The sequence below is a fragment of the Anopheles coluzzii genome, chromosome X (genome assembly GCF_943734685.1).
Source record: "Anopheles coluzzii chromosome X, AcolN3, whole genome shotgun sequence".
NCBI classification, from domain to species: domain Eukaryota; kingdom Metazoa; phylum Arthropoda; class Insecta; order Diptera; family Culicidae; genus Anopheles; species Anopheles coluzzii.
The window spans coordinates 11,277,181-11,297,868 of NC_064669.1; the positions used below are offsets into that span (position 1 = coordinate 11,277,181).

Consider the following 20,688-nt stretch of genomic DNA (forward strand, 5'->3'; position numbering starts at 1 on the left):
TGTAATCGCCGGCGAAATGAAGGCGATCAGCAGTGCATTTAGCAGTAATTAAATGCCTTTGAAATATGTCAATGAAAAATTTCGCTTTTCATTTGAAATTTGAAATTGCAACTGTCAAAAGAAAACCTTACAAGCGTCTTCAGCACTGCACTGTTGTAGTGTTTCCAACTATGAGCGTGAGATTCGATAGCACGATTTACGTGTTATGTTCTCTTGCGTTAAGCTCTGAGCTATTTCACTTTATTAAAGATGGTCTGCATTATTCGGTTGTTAAAGACCAACCCGTTGAAAGGTGTTAATATATCAAACTCATTTCGATAACTCTAATAAAAGGAGAAATTAAATACATATTTCTCCCATCCTGATAATGAAGGGTGAACATAGTGTAATTATTATGATTTTTAAAAAGGTATTATTTTAATTTTGCTTCACAAAAATTTTGTTTATATTAATTGTAGCAAGAAAATATTAATAAAAAAAGAAATAAGCACAGAAAAAAGATCATAAAAATCAGGATTTGAACACACGGATTTGAACACACGGCGAAAAGTTGAAATATTTCGAAGAGAACCCATTACAGCCTTGAAAGTTTCGGTTGAAATCTTTATTCGCCTTCTAAGGCCTTAAATGCCTTCTGAATGCCTTCAAAGCCGTTTAATGCTGATACGGATGTCTGTAAAATGAGCTGCACGCCATCGTGTAACGTTGGAAGAAAGTCTAATTTACGAATAAACAAACTTTTACCGTAGCAATAGACGATGCGCAATCTCAGATTGCGCATATATTTATCTGTCAAACGGGTCGATTTGATATATTTATCTGTCAAAAAAAATTTATACATCTTGGACATATAATCTTGAAAATTTATGCGCAATCTTGGCGCAATCTGAAATTGTATGGAAATGACGTTTATAGCTCAGGGTTGGCTACGCGAAATGACATATGTTTTGATAAAACGAATATATGCGCAATCTGAGATTGCGCATCTTGTATTAATACGGTTAGCGCTTGCAACACAATTTCAGGAGTATCGAGTGCTAGTCGAGCAGATACCGTATTAATACACGATGCGCAATCTCAGATTGCACATATATTCGTTTTATCAAAACATATGTCATTTCGCGAAGCCAACCCTGAGCTATAAACGTCATTTCCATACAATTTCAGATTGCGCCAGGATTGCGCATAAATTTTCAAGATTATATGTCCAAGATATATAAATTTTTTTTGACAGATAAATATATCAAATCGACCCGTTTGACAGATAAATATATGCGCAATCTGAGATTGCGCATCGTCTATTGCTACGGATATGGAAAAATAGTTACGATCAACTACACTTGGGATCAAGGTGTTATAAATGACAAGGTGAAGTTGTTCAGAGCAAAATGACATTTCTCGACTTGACATTTCTCTTCCGGGGGCTCCGGTCAAGGACCGTAAAGATATCAGGTCAAGTTATAAACCCGTTTTGACAGCTAGATAGAAGAAGAATCGACGAAGAAAACTGACAGTTAGTTTTCCGCGTTTGGCGAACGCTTCAAGTTCTCGAAGGAAAATTTCCATTTTAAATCGGGTGTTCTAATAAACTAAAATATTCACCCAAATTGATCTCCACCAAATATTGACCATGCAAAACGTAAACAATCCATCAATACATATACAAGCGGAAAACCATCTGTCAAAATCGGAGCCCAGGGGGGGATCGCCAAAAGCGCTATAACTACACCTCATTATACATTCCACCTTGGCTCCGGTATAAAAATCGGGGAGGGGTGGTGCGGGGTAATGAAATTTGTATGCAGAGAGTGACAGATGTCCCCCACAATGTCGCCCAGCAAAAGCGATAAAAATCAACCTTCTAAATACATTATCCTTGATTGGGATGGCACTTGGGGCGAGTTCGCAAGCTGCTCGAATTTGTTTAGCAGGCAGATACACCATCTTCCTGTATTCACCTTGTGCAACATCGAGTGAATTGACACTGCCTGTAAACACAATCGTTCCAAAACGATCACAAAGGTGGCCTGGCGGCATTCGGGAACGCATGCTATTGTTCGTATCATATTCGCAGTAACTTTCGTGGTGAACGTGTCGCAAATTAAAGCGGTGAGTATTGCAGGATTAATAATTGTTGAATTTGTATTTAGTTATAGTGATATACAGTGCCTCAATCGGAAAACTGAACAAAATTGAGTTCAATAAAGTTTTGTTCCGGTTTTACGATTGAGACGCTGTATGGAATTCTGATCCAAATTCTCAGTATTTCATTACAAAGAATGAAATATTTTTTACTGACAATTTGATCTCTGGACTGTAGGCGTCCCTTTTATTGTATTCTATAGAAATTATTCGTCCCCATAAACCAATCTATTGTTTGGTCCATACGCTGAAGCTGTATTTTCTTTATTTTCAGAAATTAACCCCACAGCGTTTCGCAACGGAAGTGATCAGACACTGGGAAGCATATTGAAAAACGGAGACAACGCGGTACAATATTCCAGGTAAGGATACATCATGGCGATTGACTAATCCGCAAGAATCGTGGAAGCTCTTTTTTGTTCTGAGAGTAAAAAGATTTTTTTTAATGAAAATTAGAAAAAAACTGAATGAAATGAATGAAAAACTAGAATGATATTATTCACAGAAAATTAATTGATTAATTAATTAACTATCCGCCGCAACATCGTATTTTTTTTAATCTGCTCCAATTATAGTTGGAACGCTAAGTTTTTCTAGTTTGAAAAATTTAATAAGGTTTACAAATATACCAATATGTACTTTTATAAGAATGGATCCTTCAGTGTTGGATAAGTATCCATCGAAACTAGATAAAGCCTCCTTATCGTTGTGATTCATACAATCTAAACCCAGCTCTTTTGCTATATCCAAACTCAAGGCGTTGAAACAGACTCCCGAATCAATCAAAAAATCTAACATTTTCTTATTTACATTTTGCGACAAAATTGTATCCATTAGCCTACCATCCCTAGTGCATTCAATATTAAGCGATTCACATCAATCTATGGAAGTACTTTGTAGTATTTGCTTCGTTTCCTTCAACGTTTCTGTTTGTAAACCAAAAGAAAACAAGTTATTTTGTGTTAAGGGAACACTAGTTTCAGTGTTATAATCAACTAGTGTTCCTTGCATTAGTTTTTTGTGTGCATTTTTTGATACGCTTGCTTTTGATAAACAGATTGAGGAAGTACCGTACCTATTTATAATTATTTCTACGTGTGGCGTATTATTCTTTACATGTTTTTGACAATGTCATACAAAGTAGCGATCGTGTTATATTTCTCTACTTTCTGTGCATTTTGTTATTCCCACACTTTTTACAGTAAATAATTACAAAAATCCCTAAATGTAATTACACGTATCAAATAATTAAGTAAATGTACAAGCGTTCATCAAGAATGCTGCTTGGGTTTTGAGAACAGGCGTAACACGTAACGCTAACGTAACATCAAGGGCTGATCTCCACTTTTATGTTTTCCACTAGTACCACTAGTATGTTTTCTTGTGTTGATGACGTTATGCATGCTTTTTTCTGTATCTTGAAACTACTGTAGTCGATAACGTACATCACCGCTTGTGATCTTGGATGTCCTATCCATTGCGGGGCTTGTTCTGTTTTGTTTTCATATTTCCAGCATTGTTGAACTCACCTAGATAGATAGGTGCATGCGAAAGGCGGCAAAGTTTGTAATTATCGCCATATAATGATTCTCAAATGATTGTTGGATGAATAATATTTTTCTGGATTCCGCAAGATGGCAGTTTAATTTTTACAGTTTCATTTTATTCTAATTTTAAAACAAAAATCCTATTCCCCCCCCCCCCCATCAAATTTCCATCGTGAGAAGGAAATTCCCCCTCACGATTGAAAGCCGCTAGCCTAAATTCATACACTGAGGCTGTAATCTTGTGTATATTTACAGATTTTTACCAACGTAAAATTCGTCCAGGATCCTGCATTGGGTGTTTCGTGATGATGATGCAGAACGAGTCCACTGCGGCCATGACCTCGGATGCGGGAGGCTTGGCGATCAAGGGAAAGATAGCAGCGCATTACCCCTACCAAATGAGGATTGAACCGCGGGCAGAAGGGTTCCTTGCTGATATTGTGTTCTGTTGTATATGTCAGCCGGCCCTCTACATCCGTCCCTTTGTGACGGAATTTTCGCAGCAGGTGGATTGGTTGCACCAGAATGTGCAGGCCGTGGCAGCGTCCCAGATGCAGGCAGCAGGCGAGCAGGAGCAGGCGGTTATGTTCGTGGCGGGTGCACCATGCCTTGCTCGGTACAGTGAGGATGGGTCATACTACCGGGCAATCATAGAGAAGGTGGACGATGTGCAAGATGCCGTCCATGTCCTGTACGTGGATTATCTCACTAGGGAAATTTTGCCGAAGAGGGATATCTGCGAGTGCCCGCTAGAATTGCGTTTGATACCGCTGAGTTTTGCATGTGTGCGGCTGGCGGGCGTTCAGCCAAACGCCACACGACCCATTGCAGAGGTTTACGGACGGCTGCAGGAGCTTCTTGAAGCAGCATCATTTTACGTGCGATTCATCCAGCGCCCTGACGTGGAGGAGAGTACGAGTTTGCCAGAGGTAGAGCTCTTCACGGCGAAGGACTGCCAAACGCTCGCTTATCAGACTTTAATAGATGAACAATATTTGGTTGCTGATACCAACCAGTAAATCATTTGCGACACCCATGGACAACCAAGTCCATGGCTCTTCGCTAACTTTTATTACTTTTTTTATGATTTGATCACTACAAATTTCGATCGTTCATGCTACACAGTTACGCCGCTGTTGGCAGTTCGATTAGTAATTCATCACTCATATCTAATGTTTTTTTTCAAGCTAGACCGTTCCTTCGCTTTGAATTCAATCTGATGGCAGTTAGGTTTTTCATTCTTTACTTACACATTATTCGGTTTACTTTCTCAGTTTTTGCATTTATAACATTTAACTACCCAGATGATATAGAAGTAAAAGAATTAGATTTTTTTTGTATTTGAACTATGAGCAATTATAATAAAACCCAAGCAAAAAAACATACACAACACAAGTGGTTTATATGTCAGTTTATTTTAATCGCACTGTGTAAGAGAGGTGTAGCAAGGGTAGCATTTTTGTGTGAGTGTGTTGTACCTGTATTGATATCGTCCGTTTGGTTACAAGGGTCATCTTAAAATAATCAACTTATGTTAAATATGTTTCTATTTTTTAGCATGCAATAATCCCAATTTCAACGTTTTGTATTTACCACTGTGTCCATCGCAACGTATGTTTAAGGTCCAGCGGCGAGGCTCCCAAGCTACTGTGTCATCACAAGAAAAAGAAGTGAAACGATGGAACACAAACGAAATACTGCCTAACAATTTAATTTACTCTTGTCACACTCAAAATACCCATTAGATCGACTATTTTCATTCTCGTCCATCATGCCGGGACAAACTCCTCCAGCACTACTACCCGGTGCTGCGTCAAGTTTTGCAGGATGCGCTGCCAATGGTTCAGTGGCGCTTGTGCTGCCATCGCCGCCGCCTGCCGCCTGCTTCGCGTGTCGGTTGTTACTGAACAGTAGCTTCTTCACGTTGATGAACGGTGTCTCGAACAGGACCGTCAGCAGGAAGGATGAGAGAAACACGACCAGGTACTCGTTAGTGTTGAACTGCAATCGATAATGGCCGTCTGATTAGATCATCTGCAGCACCCGCGCGTGTGTCGTTGCTTCTACTTACGATAACGGCTGGCCAGAACTCGAAATACTGTGGCGACCGCGTTCTGCCAACGTTGTAGAAGAAGATGGGAAACTGCGTCAGGTAGATAGCGTACGATATTCTGGTGGTGATGCGGAACCCACGCCACGAGAAAAAGTCTATCACCCAGTCTGCGCTCGGGTTTGGCGGGTTGGTAGCGGAAAGCAAAAAATAATAATAATAATAATTGATACATATATCCTCTTATTCATGATTTAAACTAAACCAAAGGCACACATCTCGGCGGCCACATACTTCGATAGCCCAGGTGGGCGGTGAAGACGGTCCAGGCAAAAAAGAGACACCACGCTATCGGCGAGAACGCTGCGTAGCTCGCGGCGTGCAGCGGATTGTACACGTAGTGCATCGAACCCATCGGGGCCGGTCCGAAGAACGCCACGGCAATGGACAGTGTGCTGATGTACCATCCGATTTTCATTTGTTTCTGTTAAGGAGGAGAGGAGCACATAGAAACAACAACAACAAAACATTTGATTTTATGAAAATAGTGACTGCATTGATAATCGATTGCACTAGTGATGCGTGATGGGAGGCAACAATCTGGGGTCGGCTCTGATCCTACTCCGATAATTTCGGAACCGATTCCGGAAGGTAGGTCCACCCAGAATTATCCGGAGTCGTTCGCAATCTCGACCGGAATTGCGACTGGAATTGCCCGGAGTCGTCTGGGGTCGTCCGAAGTTGTCCGGAGTCGTCCTGAGTCGTCCGGAGTAGTTCGCAGTAATTCGGAGCCGTTAAGAGCCGTTCGGAGCCACCCGGAGAGCCAGTTTGGCAAAATCCGAACCACTATTTCCGCCTGGAATTGGAGTCGTCTGGAATTTCCCGGAGTTGTCTGGAGTCGTCTGGAGTCGTCCGAAGTTGTTCGGAGTCGTCCGGAGTCGTCCGGAGTCGTTAAGAGCCCTTCGGAGTCACCCGGAGTTTCGGAGTTACAGTCTAGTCTAGCGGTATTGTACAAGTTTCATCCAAAAGCCCCCCACCCCATCTAGCACAATATACCACAACGTTTGCCATTGGTACACCCGAAATGAATACCCCAATTCGAAAGAGTTGAAGCATAATCCGTCAAAGAAACTAGTTAAAAAACAAACGAACAACTAACGTGCTTAGTTTAAATAAAGCTTACAGGCACCATTGCTGATTGATTTTACAAACTGATTCAGCAAACACAACACACAAATAATTTTGTTCAATTTTTTTGTCGTTTTTTTGCTCTTCAAATTAATGCGCATTAGTTTGCCAAATAATACATTCACGGGAATGGAACAAAGCAAGATACACACATACATACGGATTTATGCATTAAAGGTTTATGCGAAACAGGATAGACGAACCGTCGGTAACAAAGCAGACCGTCGTGCAACAATTAATCTAGATGTGTTTCGCAGGAAAGATAACTTCAATTTAATTATGCATGATGGATTTATATATAAAATATAAAGATTACAAAAAAAAAAAACAAACCCAATATTTCCATCGTTTTCTTTTTCTTTGTGCAACCAATACGTTTTACTACAACAGTGCTACCTAGAAAAATGTGAAAGAACTCGACGAACCTTTTTTTCTCTTTCCTATTACCATTGCGTACTTCACTCAGCATGAGTATCACCTCGTATTCCCAATGGAAAAAAGTGTGAAATCGATGATGCTGACTTCAAATTTTCAATAAATAATATGCCTTTTACTATCTAGCAAAAATCAAATCAGATAAAACTTGATAAACACCATTATTTCTTGCTTCACATATAATTTGATTAACATAATTACCAATAAGAAAAACGGCAATTGAAGTAAGAACATTTAAACATTGAAAATTATTTTCGTACAGTGGAGCGCCGATTATCCGGGCTCTTCGGAACACGACCTCGCACGGATATTCGAAAAACACGGATAGTGAGTCTAAGAATTTACAGTGCAGCGCCATTTATCTGGATACCTTTAATCCGGCTGTCCGTTAATCCGTGCTGTTGAGAAATGACAGTTCAATACACAGGTGACATTGCGTTATGAAGAGGATATTTGAAAAATCGGTTATAAGAGCACATTTTCGTCACAAAAAATGCTATAACTCATGGCAATTTTAAAATATTCTTATGGGAAAAACATAAAGTCAATAAAAACTAGGTTATTTTTATCAAAAAATAAGATAATTTTCCAAATATTCATCAGGAATTGGTGATAAAATATATCATTTGACTCATTATCCGTGTTATTCGTATATCCGGGCGAGGTCAAGTCCCGAGAAGCCCGGATAAACGGCACTCCACGGTATTTTATCAAAATGACCTGATTTGTTTTTGAATTTTTCGTTTTTTGTATGGAGTTTGACAGTTGGAGGCTGAAATCATGTAAACAATCCATACAAAACCACACAAAAACCTAGCCTGCGATTTTCAGTCTAGAAAATTTTAGCCTAACCGTATTAATACACGATGCGCAGTCTCAGATTGCACATATATTCGTTTTATCAAAACATAAGTCATTTCGCGAAGCCAACCCTGAGCTATAAACGTCATTTCCATACATTTTCAGATTGCGCCAAGATTGCGCATAAATTTTCAAGATTATATGTCCGAGATATATAAATTTTTTTTGACAGATAAATATATCAAACCGACCCGTTTGACATATAAATATATGCGCAATCTGAGATTGCGCATCGTCTGTTGCTACGGATATGGAAAAATAGTTACGATCAACTACACTTGGGATCAAGGTGTTATAAATGACAAGGTGAAGTTGTTCAGAGCAAAATGACATTTCTCGACTTGACATTTCTCGACTTGACATTTCTCTTCCGGGGGCTCCGGTCAAGGACCGTAAAGATATCAGGTCAAGTTATAAGCAAGGATAATGTATTTAGAAGGTTGATTTTTATCGCTTTTGTTGGGCGACATTGTGGGGGACATCTGTCACTTTCTGCATACAAATTTCATTACCCCGCACCACCCCTCCCCGATTTTTATACCGGAGCCCCCGGAAGAGAAATGTCAAGTCGAGAAATGTCATTTTGCTCTGAACAACTTCACCTTGTCATTTATAACACCTTGGTTATAAGCCCGTTTTGACAGCTAGGTGGAAGAAGAATCGACGAAGAAAACTGACAGTTAGTTTTCCGCGTTTGGCGAACGCTTCAAGTTCTCGAAGGAAAATTTCCATTTTAAATCGGGTGTTCTAATAAACTAAAATATTCACCCAAATTGATCTCCACCAAATATTGACCATGCAAAACGTAAACAATCCATCAATACATATACAAGCGGAAAACCATCTGTCAAAATCGGAGCCCAGGGGGGGATCGCCAAAAGCGCTATAACTACACCTCATTATACATTCCACCTTGGCTCCGGTATAAAAATCGGGGAGGGGTGGTGCGGGGTAATGAAATTTGTATGCAGAGAGTGACAGATGTCCCCCACAATGTCGCCCAGCAAAAGCGATAAAAATCAACCTTCTAAATACATTATCCTTGATTGGGATGGCACTTGGGGCGAGTTCGCAAGCTGCTCGAATTTGTTTAGCAGGCAGATACACCATCTTCCTGTATTCACCTTGTGCAACATCGAGTGAATTGACACTGCCTGTAAACACAATCGTTCCAAAACGATCACAAAGGTGGCCTGGCGGCATTCGGGAACGCATGCTATTGTTCGTATCATATTCGCAGTAACTTTCGTGGTGAACGTGTCGCAAATTAAAGCGGTGAGTATTGCAGGATTAATAATTGTTGAATTTGTATTTAGTTATAGTGATATACAGTGCCTCAATCGGAAAACTGAACAAAATTGAGTTCAATAAAGTTTTGTTCCGGTTTTACGATTGAGACGCTGTATGGAATTCTGATCCAAATTCTCAGTATTTCATTACAAAGAATGAAATATTTTTTACTGACAATTTGATCTCTGGACTGTAGGCGTCCCTTTTATTGTATTCTATAGAAATTATTCGTCCCCATAAATCAATCTATTGTTTGGTCCATACGCTGAAGCTGTATTTTCTTTATTTTCAGAAATTAACCCCACAGCGTTTCGCAACGGAAGTGATCAGACACTGGGAAGCATATTGAAAAACGGAGACAACGCGGAACAATATTCCAGGTAAGGATACATCATGGCGATTGACTAATCCGCAAGAATCGTGGAAGCTCTTTTTTGTTCTGAGAGTAAAAAGATTTTTTTTAATGAAAATTAGAAAAAACTGAATGAAATGAATGAAAAACTAGAATGATATTATTCACAGAAAATTAATTGATTAATTAATTAATTATCCGCCGCAACATCGTATTTTTTTTAATCTGCTCCAATTATAGTTGGAACGCTAAGTTTTTCTAATTTGAAAAATTTAATAAGGTTTACAAATATACCAATATGTACTTTTATAAGAATGGATCCTTCAGTGTTGGATAAGTATCCATCGAAACTAGATAAAGCCTCCTTATCGTTGTGATTCATACAATCTAAACCCAGCTCTTTTGCTATATCCAAACTCAAGGCGTTGAAACAGACTCCCGAATCAATCAAAAAATCTAACATTTTCTTATTTACATTTTGCGACAAAATTGTATCCATTAGCCTACCATCCCTAGTGCATTCAATATTAAGCGATTCACATCAATCTATGGAAGTACTTTGTAGTATTTGCTTCGTTTCCTTCAACGTTCCTGTTTGTAAACCAAAAGAAAACAAGTTATTTTGTGTTAAGGGAACACTAGTTTCAGTGTTATAATCAACTAGTGTTCCTTGCATTAGTTTTTTGTGTGCATTTTTTGATACGCTTGCTTTTGATAAACATATTGAGGAAGTACCGTACCTATTTATAATTATTTCTACGTGTGGCGTATTATTCTTTAAATGTTTTTGACAATGTCATACAAAGTAGCGGTTGTCTCTACTTTCTGTGCATTTTGTTATTCCCACACTTTTTACAGTAAATAATTACAAAAATCCCTAAATGTAATTACACGTATCAAATAATTAAGTAAATGTACAAGCGTTCATCAAGAATGCTGCTTGGGTTTTGAGAACAGGCGTAACACGTAACGCTAACGTAACATCAAGGGCTGATCTCCACTTTTATGTTTTCCACTAGTACCACTAGTATGTTTTCTTGTGTTGATGACGTTATGCATGCTTTTTTCTGTATCTTGAAACTACTGTAGTCGATAACGTACATCACCGCTTGTGATCTTGGATGTCCTATCCATTGCGGGGCTTGTTCTGTTTTGTTTTCATATTTCCAGCATTGTTGAACTCACCTAGATAGATAGGTGCATGCGAAAGGCGGCAAAGTTTGTAATTATCGCCATATAATGATTCTCAAATGATTGTTGGATGAATAATATTTTTCTGGATTCCGCAAGATGGCAGTTTAATTTTTACAGTTTCATTTTATTCTAATTTTAAAACAAAAATCCTATTCCCCCCCCTCCATCAAATTTCCATCGTGAGAAGGAAATTCCCCCTTACGATTGAAAGCCGCTAGCCTAAATTCATACACTGAGGCTGTAATCTTGTGTATATTTACAGATTTTTACCAACGTAAAATTCGGCATTGGGTGTTTCGTGATGATGATGCAGAACGAGTCCACTGCGGCCATGACCTCGGATGCGGGAGGCCAAACGAGTCAAGCCAAACGAGGCTTGGCGAGCAAGGGAAAGATAGCAGCGCATTACCCCTACCAAATGAGGATTGAACCGCGGGCAGAAGGGTTCCTTGCTGATATTGTGTTCTGTTGTATATGTCAGCCGGCCCTCTACATCCGTCCCTTTGGGACGGAATTTGCGCAGCAGATGGATTGGTTGCACCAGAATGTGCAGGCCGTGGCAGCGTCCCAGATGCAGGCAGCAGGCGAGCAGGAGCAGGCGGTTATGTTCGTGACGGGTGCACCATGCCTTGCTCGGTACAGTGAGGATGGGTCATACTACCGGGCAATCATAGAGAAGGTGGACGATGTGCAAGATGCCGTCCATGTCCTGTACGTGGATTATCTCAGTAAGGAAATTTTGCCGAAGAGGGATATCTGCGAGTGCCCGCTAGAATTGCGTTTGATACCGCTGAGTTATGCATGTGTGCGGCTGGCGGGCGTTCAGCCAAACGCCACACGACCCATTGCAGAGGTTTACGGACGGCTGCAGGAGCTTCTTGAAGCAGCATCATTTTACGTGCGAGTCATCCAGCGCCCTGACGTGAAGGAGAGTACGAGTATGCCAGAGGTAGAGCTCTTCACGGCGAAGGACTGCCAAACGCTCGCTTATCAGACTTTAATAGATGAACAATATTTGGTTGCTGATACCAACCAGTAAATCATTTGCGACACCCATGGACAACCAAGTCCATGGCTCTTCGCTAACTTTTATTACTTTTTTTATGATTTGATCACTACAAATTTCGATCGTTCATGCTACACAGTTACGCCGCTGTTGGCAGTTCGATTAGTAATTCATCACTCATATCTAATGTTTTTTTTCAAGCTAGACCGTTCCTTCGCTTTGAATTCAATCTGATGGCAGTTAGGTTTTTCATTCTTTACTTACACATTATTCGGTTTACTTTCTCAGTTTTTGCATTTATAACATTTAACTACCCAGATGATATAGAAGTAAAAGAATTAGATTTTTTTTGTATTTGAACTATGAGCAATTATAATAAAACCCAAGCAAAAAACATAAACAACACAAGTGGTTTATCTCTCAGTTTATTTTAATCGCACTGTTTAAGAGAGGTGTAGCAAGGGTAGCATTTTTGTGTGAGTGTGTTGTACCTGTATTGATATCGTCCGTTTGGTTACAAGGGTCATCTTAAAATAATCAACTTATGTTAAATATGTTTCTATTTTTTAGCATGCAATAATCCCAATTTCAACGTTTTGTATTTACCACTGTGTCCATCGCAACGTATGTTTAAGGTCCAGCGGCGAGGCTCCCAAGCTACTGTGTCATCACAAGAAAAAGAAGTGAAACGATGGAACACAAACAAAATACTGCCTAACAATTTAATTTACTCTTGTCACACTCAAAATACCCATTAGATCGACTATTTTCATTCTCGTCCATCATGCCGGGACAAACTCCTCCAGCACTACTACCCGGTGCTGCGTCAAGTTTTGCAGGATGCGCTGCCAATGGTTCAGTGGCGCTTGTGCTGCCATCGCCGCCGCCTGCCGCCTGCTTCGCGTGTCGGTTGTTACTGAACAGTAGCTTCTTCACGTTGATGAACGGTGTCTCGAACAGGACCGTCAGCAGGAAGGATGAGAGAAACACGACCAGGTACTCGTTAGTGTTGAACTGCAATCGATAATGGCCGTCTGATTAGATCATCTGCAGCACCCGCGCATGTGTCGTTGCTTCTACTTACGATAACGGCTGGCCAGAACTCGAAATACTGTGGCGACCGCGTTCTGCCAACGTTGTAGAAGAAGATGGGAAACTGCGTCAGGTAGATAGCGTACGATATTCTGGTGGTGATGCGGAACCCACGCCACGAGAAAAAGTCTATCACCCAGTCTGCGCTCGGGTTTGGCGGGTTGGTAGCGGAAAGCAAAAAATAATAATAATAATAATTGATACATATATCCTCTTATTCATGATTTAAACTAAACCAAAGGCACACATCTCGGCGGCCACATACTTCGATAGCCCAGGTGGGCGGTGAAGACGGTCCAGGCAAAAAAGAGACACCACGCTATCGGCGAGAACGCTGCGTAGCTCGCGGCGTGCAGCGGATTGTACACGTAGTGCATCGAGCCCATCGGGGCCGGTCCGAAGAACGCCACGGCAATGGACAGTGTGCTGATGTACCATCCGATTTTCATTTGTTTCTGTTAAGGAGGAGAGGAGCACATAGAAACAACAACAACAAAACATTTGATTTTATGAAAATAGTGACTGCATTGATAATCGATTGCACTAGTGATGCGTGATGGGAGGCAACAATCTGGGGTCGGCTCTGATCCTACTCCGATAATTTTGGAACCGATTCCGGAAGGTAGGTCCACCCAGAATTATCCGGAGTCGTTCGCAATCTCGACCGGAATTGCGACTGGAATTGCCCGGAGTCGTCTGGGGTCGTCCGAAGTTGTCCGGAGTCGTCCTGAGTCGTCCGGAGTAGTTCGCAGTAATTCGGAGCCGTTAAGAGCCGTTCGGAGCCAACCGGAGAGCCAGTTTGGCAAAATCCGAACCACTAGTTCCGCCTGGAATTGGAGTCGTCTGGAATTTCCCGGAGTTGTCTGGAGTCGTCTGGAATCGTCCGAAGTTGTTCGGAGTCGTCCGGAGTCGTCCGGAGTCGTTAAGAGCCCTTCGGAGTCACCCGGAGTTTCGGAGTTACAGTCTAGTCTAGCGGTATTGTACAAGTTTCATCCAAAAGCCCCCCCACCCCATCTAGCACAATATACCACAACGTTTGCCATTCGTACACCCGAAATGAATACCCCAATTCGAAAGAGTTGAAGCATAATCCGTCAAAGAAACTAGTTAAAAAACAAACGAACAACTAACGTGCTTAGTTTAAATAAAGCTTACAGGCACCATTGCTGATTGATTTTACAAACTGATTCAGCAAACACAACACACAAATAATTTTGTTCAATTTTTTTTGTCGTTTTTTTGCTCTTCAGATTAATGCGCATTAGTTTGCCAAATAATACATTCACGGGAATGGAACAAAGCAAGATACACACATACATACGGATTTATGCATTAAATGTTTATGCGAAACAGGATAGACGAACCGTCGGTAACAAAGCAGACCGTCGTGCAACAATTAATCTAGATGTGTTTCGCAGGAAAGATAACTTCAATTTAATTATGCATGATGGATTTATATATAAAATATAAAGATTACAAAAAAAAACAAACCCAATATTTCCATCGTTTTCTTTTTCTTTGTGCAACCAATACGTTTTACTACAACAGTGCTACCTAGAAAAATGTGAAAGAACTCGACGAACCTTTTTTTCTCTTTCCTATTACCATTGCGTACTTCACTCAGCATGAGTATCACCTCGTATTCCCAATGGAAAAAAGTGTGAAATCGGTGATGCTAACTTCAAATTTTCAATAAATAATATGCCTTTTACTATCAAGCAAAAATCAAATCAGATAAAACTTGATAAACACCATTATTTCTTGCTTCACATATAATTTGATTAACATAATTACCAATAAGAAAAACGGCAATTGAAGTAAGAACATTTAAACATTGAAAATTATTTTCGTACAGTGGAGCGCTGATTATCCGGGCTCTTCGGAACACGACCTCGCACGGATATTCGAAAAACACGGATAATGAGTCAAAGAATTTACAGTGCAGCGCCATTTATCTGGATACCTTTAATCCGGCTGTCCGTTAATCCGTGCTGTTGAGAAATGACAGTTCAATACAAAGGTGACATTGCGTTATGAAGAGGATATTTGAAAAAGCGGTTATAAGAGCACATTTTCGTCACAAAAAATGCTATAACTCATGGCAATTTTAAAATATTCTTATGGGAAAAACATAAAGTCAATAAAAACTGGGTTATTTTTGTCAAAAAATAAGATAATTTTCCAAATATTAATCAGGAATTGGTGATAAAATATATCATTTGACTCATTATCCGTGTTATTCGCATATCCGGGCGAGGTCAAGTCCCGAGAAGCCCGGATAAACGGCACTCCACGGTATTTTATCAAAATGACCTGATTTGTTTTTGAATTTTTTATGTTTTGGTATATCCTAGCCAGTTTTTATGAACTTCATGTTTTTCCGATGATAATGGGGGCCTTCACGATTCTAGTTAGTTTTTTGTATGGAGTTTGACAGTTGGAGGCTGAAATCATGTAAACAATCCATACCGTATTAATACACGATGCGCAGTCTCAGATTGCGCATATATTCGTTTTATCAAAACATAGCCCAAATAGCCAGCTCGTACTTTATAGCTGATTTAGGGCTGTTTAACGAAAAATCGTTCCGATGTCGTACTTTGTGGCTGATTAAGAGATAGACGGTACTTTGCGGAACTATGGAGCTTTTTAACAGGCACATGGTACTCTTTGGAACTTTGCGGCTGATTAACACTATGTGTAGGGTTAATGATGGAACTTTAAGGCTTGTTAAGAACGTGTACCGAACTTGGTGGAACTTTATAGCTTTTTAATGCATGGCATCGGTACAAGGTGGGTCTTGTCATAGTGTCAAAGACAGACGCCGCCAATCATCTCATTGCTGCTGTACAAGTTAGATTAGTTCTTTGAAGAAGGGATTTTGAAGGAAGTGATTGTTATTGTACAGTAAATTGTGATACGTTTCGTGTAATTTATGAATATTAAGGATTGAAAAATATACACATGTACACAAACAAAACAAATCCTGTTGTTTATTTCATCGATGACGCTTGCTTGAAAATAAAACACAAAGAAAAATAATCCCCGGCACCGTAGCTTAAGGAAGCTGCTTAGGCGCTATTTAGAAGGACCGCCTGGAACTTTGATGCTGTTTATCTACTGCAAAAGGCGAATTAGAGCAGCGATCTTTAGCGTGCCAAAATGAGCTGCTTAAGCAATACTGGCTATTTGGGAGGTCATTTCGCGAAGCCAACCCTGAGCTATAAACGTCATTTCCATACATTTTCAGATTGCGCCAAGATTGCGCATAAAATTTCAAGATTATATGTCCGAGATATATACATTTTTTTTGACAGATAAATACAGTAGAGCGTCGATTATCCGGGCAGCTCGGGACCGGATAGTTGCCGGTTAATCGATTTGCACGGATAATGGTCCAAGAAATGTCAAACGCATATAAAACATATGAAATTCACTAGTTTTATTACTAATCCACCTAGAATCAATTGATTAATCGTTAGTAGAATATTATTTTAATCAATAACTGTAGGTTTAACAACTGTTCATGAACAAACATGAATTTCGAAAATACCCCTAGACACTACAAAGCTGCACAAGAAACTGGTTACCCCAAGGACCGTAAAGATATCAGGTCAAGTTATAAGCCCGTTTTGACAGCTAGGTGGAAGAAGAATCGACGAAGAAAACTGACATTCAGTTTTCCGCGTTTGGCGAACGCTTCAAGTTCTCGAAGGAAAATTTCCATTTTAAATCGGGTGTTCTAATAAACTAAAATATTCACCCAAATTGATCTCCACCAAATATTGACCATGCAAAACGTAAACAATCCATCAATACATATACAAGCGGAAAACCATCTGTCAAAATCGGAGCCCAGGGGGGGATCGCCAAAAGCGCTATAACTACACCTCATTATACATTCCACCTTGGCTCCGGTATAAAAATCGGGGAGGGGTGGTGCGGGGTAATGAAATTTGAATGCAGAGAGTGACAGATGTCCCCCACAATGTCGCCCAGCAAAAGCGATAAAAATCAACCTTCTAAATACATTATCCTTGATTGGGATGGCACTTGGGGCGAGTTCGCAAGCTGCTCGAATTTGTTTAGCAGGCAGATACACCATCTTCCTGTATTCACCTTGTGCAACATCGAGTGAATTGACACTGCCTGTAAACACAATCGTTCCAAAACGATCACAAAGGTGGCCTGGCGGCATTCGGGAACGCATGCTATTGTTCGTATCATATTCGCAGTAACTTTCGTGGTGAACGTGTCGCAAATTAAAGCGGTAAGTATTGCAGGATTAATAATTGTTGAATTTGTATTTAGTTATAGTGATATACAGTGCCTCAATCGGAAAACTGAACAAAATTGAGTTCAATAAAGTTTTGTTCCGGTTTTACGATTGAGGCGCTGCATGGAATTCTGATCCAAATTCTCAGTATTTCATTACAAAGAATGAAATATTTTTTACTGACAATTTGATCGCTGGACTGTAGGCGTCCCTTTTATTGTATTCTATAGAAATTATTCGTCCCCATAAATCAATCTATTGTTTGGTCCATACGCTGAAGCTGTATTTTCTTTATTTTCAGAAATTAACCCCACAGCGTTTCGCAACGGAAGTGATCAGACACTGGGAAGCATATTGAAAAACGGAGACAACGCGGAACAATATTCCAGGTAAGGATACATCATGGCGATTGACTAATCCGCAAGAATCGTGGAAGCTCTTTTTTGTTCTGAGAGTAAAAAGATTTTTTTAAATGAAAATTAGAAAAAACTGAATGAAATGAATGAAAAACTAGAATGATATTATTCACAGAAAATTAATTGATTAATTAATTAATTATCCGCCGCAACATCGTATTTTTTTTAATCTGCTCCAATTATAGTTGGAACGCTAAGTTTTTCTAATTTGAAAAATTTAATAAGGTTTACAAATATACCAATATGTACTTTTATAAGAATGGATCCTTCAGTGTTGGATAAGTATCCATCGAAACTAGATAAAGCCTCCTTATCGTTGTGATTCATACAATCTAAACCCAGCTCTTTTGCTATATCCAAACTCAAGGCGTTGAAACAGACTCCCGAATCAATCAAAAAATCTAACATTTTCTTATTTACATTTTGCGACAAAATTGTATCCATTAGCCTACCATCCCTAGTGCATTCAATATTAAGCGATTCACATCAATCTATGGAAGTACTTTGTAGTATTTGCTTCGTTTCCTTCAACGTTTCTGTTTGTAAACCAAAAGAAAACAAGTTATTTTGTGTTAAGGGAACACTAGTTTCAGTGTTATAATCAACTAGTGTTCCTTGCATTAGTTTTTTGTGTGCATTTTTTGATACGCTTGCTTTTGATAAACAGATTGAGGAAGTACCGTACCTATTTATAATTATTTCTACGTGTGGCGTATTATTCTTTACATGTTTTTGACAATGTCATACAAAGTAGCGGTCGTGTTATATTTCTCTACTTTCTGTGCATTTTGTTATTCCCACACTTTTTACAGTAAATAATTACAAAAATCCCTAAATGTAATTACACGTATCAAATAATTAAGTAAATGTACAAGCGTTCATCAAGAATGCTGCTTGGGTTTTGAGAACAGGCGTAACACGTAACGCTAACGTAACATCAAGGGCTGATCTCCACTTTTATGTTTTCCACTAGTACCACTAGTATGTTTTCTTGTGTTGATGACGTTATGCATGCTTTTTTCTGTATCTTGAAACTACTGTAGTCGATAACGTACATCACCGCTTGTGATCTTGGATGTCCTATCCATTGCGGGGCTTGTTCTGTTTTGTTTTCATATTTCCAGCATTGTTGAACTCACCTAGATAGATAGGTGCATGCGAAAGGCGGCAAAGTTTGTAATTATCGCCATATAATGATTCTCAAATGATTGTTGGATGAATAATATTTTTCTGGATTCCGCAAGATGGCAGTTTAATTTTTACAGTTTAATTTTATTCTAATTTTAAAACAAAAATCCTATTCCCCCCCCCCCCCCCAACAAATTTCCATCGTGAGAAGGAAATTCCCCCTTACGATTGAAAGCCGATAGCCTAAATTCATACACTGAGGCTGTAATCTTGTGTATATTTACAGATTTTTACCAACGTAAAATTCGGCATTGGGTGTTTCGTGATGATGATGCAGAACGAGTCCACTGCGGCCATGACCTCGGATGCGGGAGGCCAAACGAGTCAAGCCAAACGAGGCTTGGCGAGCAAGGGAAAGATAGCAACGCATTACCCCTACCAAATGAGGATTGAACCGCGGGCAGAAGGGTTCCTTGCTGATATTGTGTTCTGTTGTATATGTCAGCCGGCCCTCTACATCCGTCCCTTTGTGACGGAATTTTCGCAGCAGGTGGATTGGTTGCACCAGAATGTGCAGGCCGTGGCAGCGTCCCAGATGCAGGCAGCAGGCGAGCAGGAGCAGGCGGTTATGTTCGTGGCGGGTGCACCATGCCTTGCTCGGTACAGTGAGGATGGGACATACTACCGGGCAATCATAGAGAAGGTGGACGATGTGCAAGATGCCGTCCATGTCCTGTACGTGGATTATCACAGTAGGGAAATTTTGCCGAAGAGGGATATCTGCGAGTGCCCGCTAGAATTGCGTTTGATACCGCTGAGTTATGCATGTGTGCGGCTGGCGGGCGTTCAGCCAAACGCCACACGACCCATTGCAGAGGTTTACGGACGGCTGCAGGAGCTTCTTGGAGCAGCATCATTTTACGTGCGAGTCATCCAGCGCCCTGACGTGAAGGAGAGTACGAGTATGCCAGAGGTAGAGCTCTTCACGGCGAAGGACTGCCAAACGCTCGCTTATCAGACTTTAATAGATGAACAATATTTGGTTGCTGATACCAACCAGTAAATCATTTGCGACACCCATGGACAACCAAGTCCATGGCTCTTCGCTAACTTTTATTACTTTTTTTATGAATTGATCACTACAAATTTCGATCGTTCATGCTACACAGTTACGCCGCTGTTGGCAGTTCGATTAGTAATTCATCACTCATATCTAATGTTTTTTTTCAAGCTAGACCGTTCCTTCGCTTTGAATTCAATCTGATGGCAGTTAGGTTTTTCATTCTTTACTTACACATTATTCGGTTTACTTTCTCAGTTTTTGCATTTATAACATTTAACTACCCAGATGATATAGAAGTAAAAGAATTAGATTTTTTTGTATTTGAACTATGAGCAATTATAATAAAACCCAAGCAAAAAAACATAAACAACACCAGTGGTTTATCTCTCAGTTTATTTTAATCGCACTGTTTAAGAGAGGTGTAGCAAGGGTAGCATTTTTGTGTGAGTGTGTTGTACCTGTATTGATATCGTCCGTTTGGTTACAAGGGTCATCTTAAAATAATCAACTTATGTTAAATATGTTTCTATTTTTTAGCATGCAATAATCCCAATTTCAACGTTTTGTATTTACCACTGTGTCCATCGCAACGTATGTTTAAGGTCCAGCGGCGAGGCTCCCAAGCTACTGTGTCATCACAAGAAAAAG

At 40.0% G+C, this 20,688-nt stretch overlaps 3 protein-coding genes across 12 annotated transcripts in view; 2 read left to right on the plus strand and 1 right to left on the minus strand.

The window, feature by feature from the left end:
• The first annotated feature begins 1,206 nt into the window (after positions 1–1,206).
• On the plus strand, positions 1,207–12,763 carry LOC120956795 (tudor domain-containing protein 1-like). Of its 2 annotated transcripts, none has more exons than XM_049607415.1 (3): positions 1,207–2,109; positions 2,417–2,504; positions 11,322–12,763. In XM_049607415.1, the coding sequence occupies exon 3, from the start codon at positions 11,361–11,363 to the stop codon at positions 12,096–12,098; it is 738 nt and encodes a 245-aa protein (XP_049463372.1). In that variant the 5' UTR covers positions 1,207–2,109; positions 2,417–2,504; positions 11,322–11,360; the 3' UTR covers positions 12,099–12,763. The 2 variants fall into 2 exon arrangements, with proteins under 2 accessions (XP_049463372.1, XP_049463374.1); XM_049607417.1 differs by lacking the exon at positions 2,417–2,504 and adding an exon at positions 9,806–9,893.
• The window catches only part of LOC120954771 (nose resistant to fluoxetine protein 6), a 57,554-nt gene continuing 42,250 nt past the window's right edge, over positions 5,385–20,688 (minus strand). Inside the window, exons 8-10 of one of the 8 annotated variants that reach the window (XM_049607382.1) lie at positions 6,034–6,223; positions 5,761–5,909; positions 5,385–5,690 (exon numbers count right to left, since the gene is read on the minus strand). In XM_049607382.1, coding sequence (XP_049463339.1) covers positions 5,391–5,690; positions 5,761–5,909; positions 6,034–6,223 — 639 coding nt within the window. In that variant the 3' untranslated portion in view covers positions 5,385–5,390. Of the gene's footprint in view, positions 5,691–5,760; positions 5,910–6,033; positions 6,224–12,773; positions 13,080–13,149; positions 13,299–13,422; positions 13,613–20,688 lie in introns of those variants that run through there. The other 7 variants (XM_049607379.1, XM_049607374.1, XM_049607372.1 and 4 more) reach the window with 7 other exon arrangements.
• Positions 8,005–20,415, plus strand: LOC120952430 (tudor domain-containing protein 1-like). 2 transcript variants are annotated; one of them, XM_049607424.1, is made up of 3 exons: positions 8,005–9,498; positions 17,735–17,822; positions 19,264–20,415. In XM_049607424.1, the coding sequence occupies exon 3, from the start codon at positions 19,303–19,305 to the stop codon at positions 20,038–20,040; it is 738 nt and encodes a 245-aa protein (XP_049463381.1). In that variant the 5' UTR covers positions 8,005–9,498; positions 17,735–17,822; positions 19,264–19,302; the 3' UTR covers positions 20,041–20,415. The 2 variants fall into 2 exon arrangements, with proteins under 2 accessions (XP_049463381.1, XP_049463376.1); XM_049607419.1 differs by lacking the exon at positions 8,005–9,498 and adding an exon at positions 16,513–17,427.

What these genes read in the sequence shown, in the direction of transcription:
- LOC120952430 (XM_049607424.1), top strand. Translation starts at nt 19,303, where the DNA reads ATGATGATGCAGAACGAGTCCACTGCGGCCATGACCTCGGATGCGGGA.
- LOC120956795 (XM_049607415.1), top strand. Translation starts at nt 11,361, where the DNA reads ATGATGATGCAGAACGAGTCCACTGCGGCCATGACCTCGGATGCGGGA.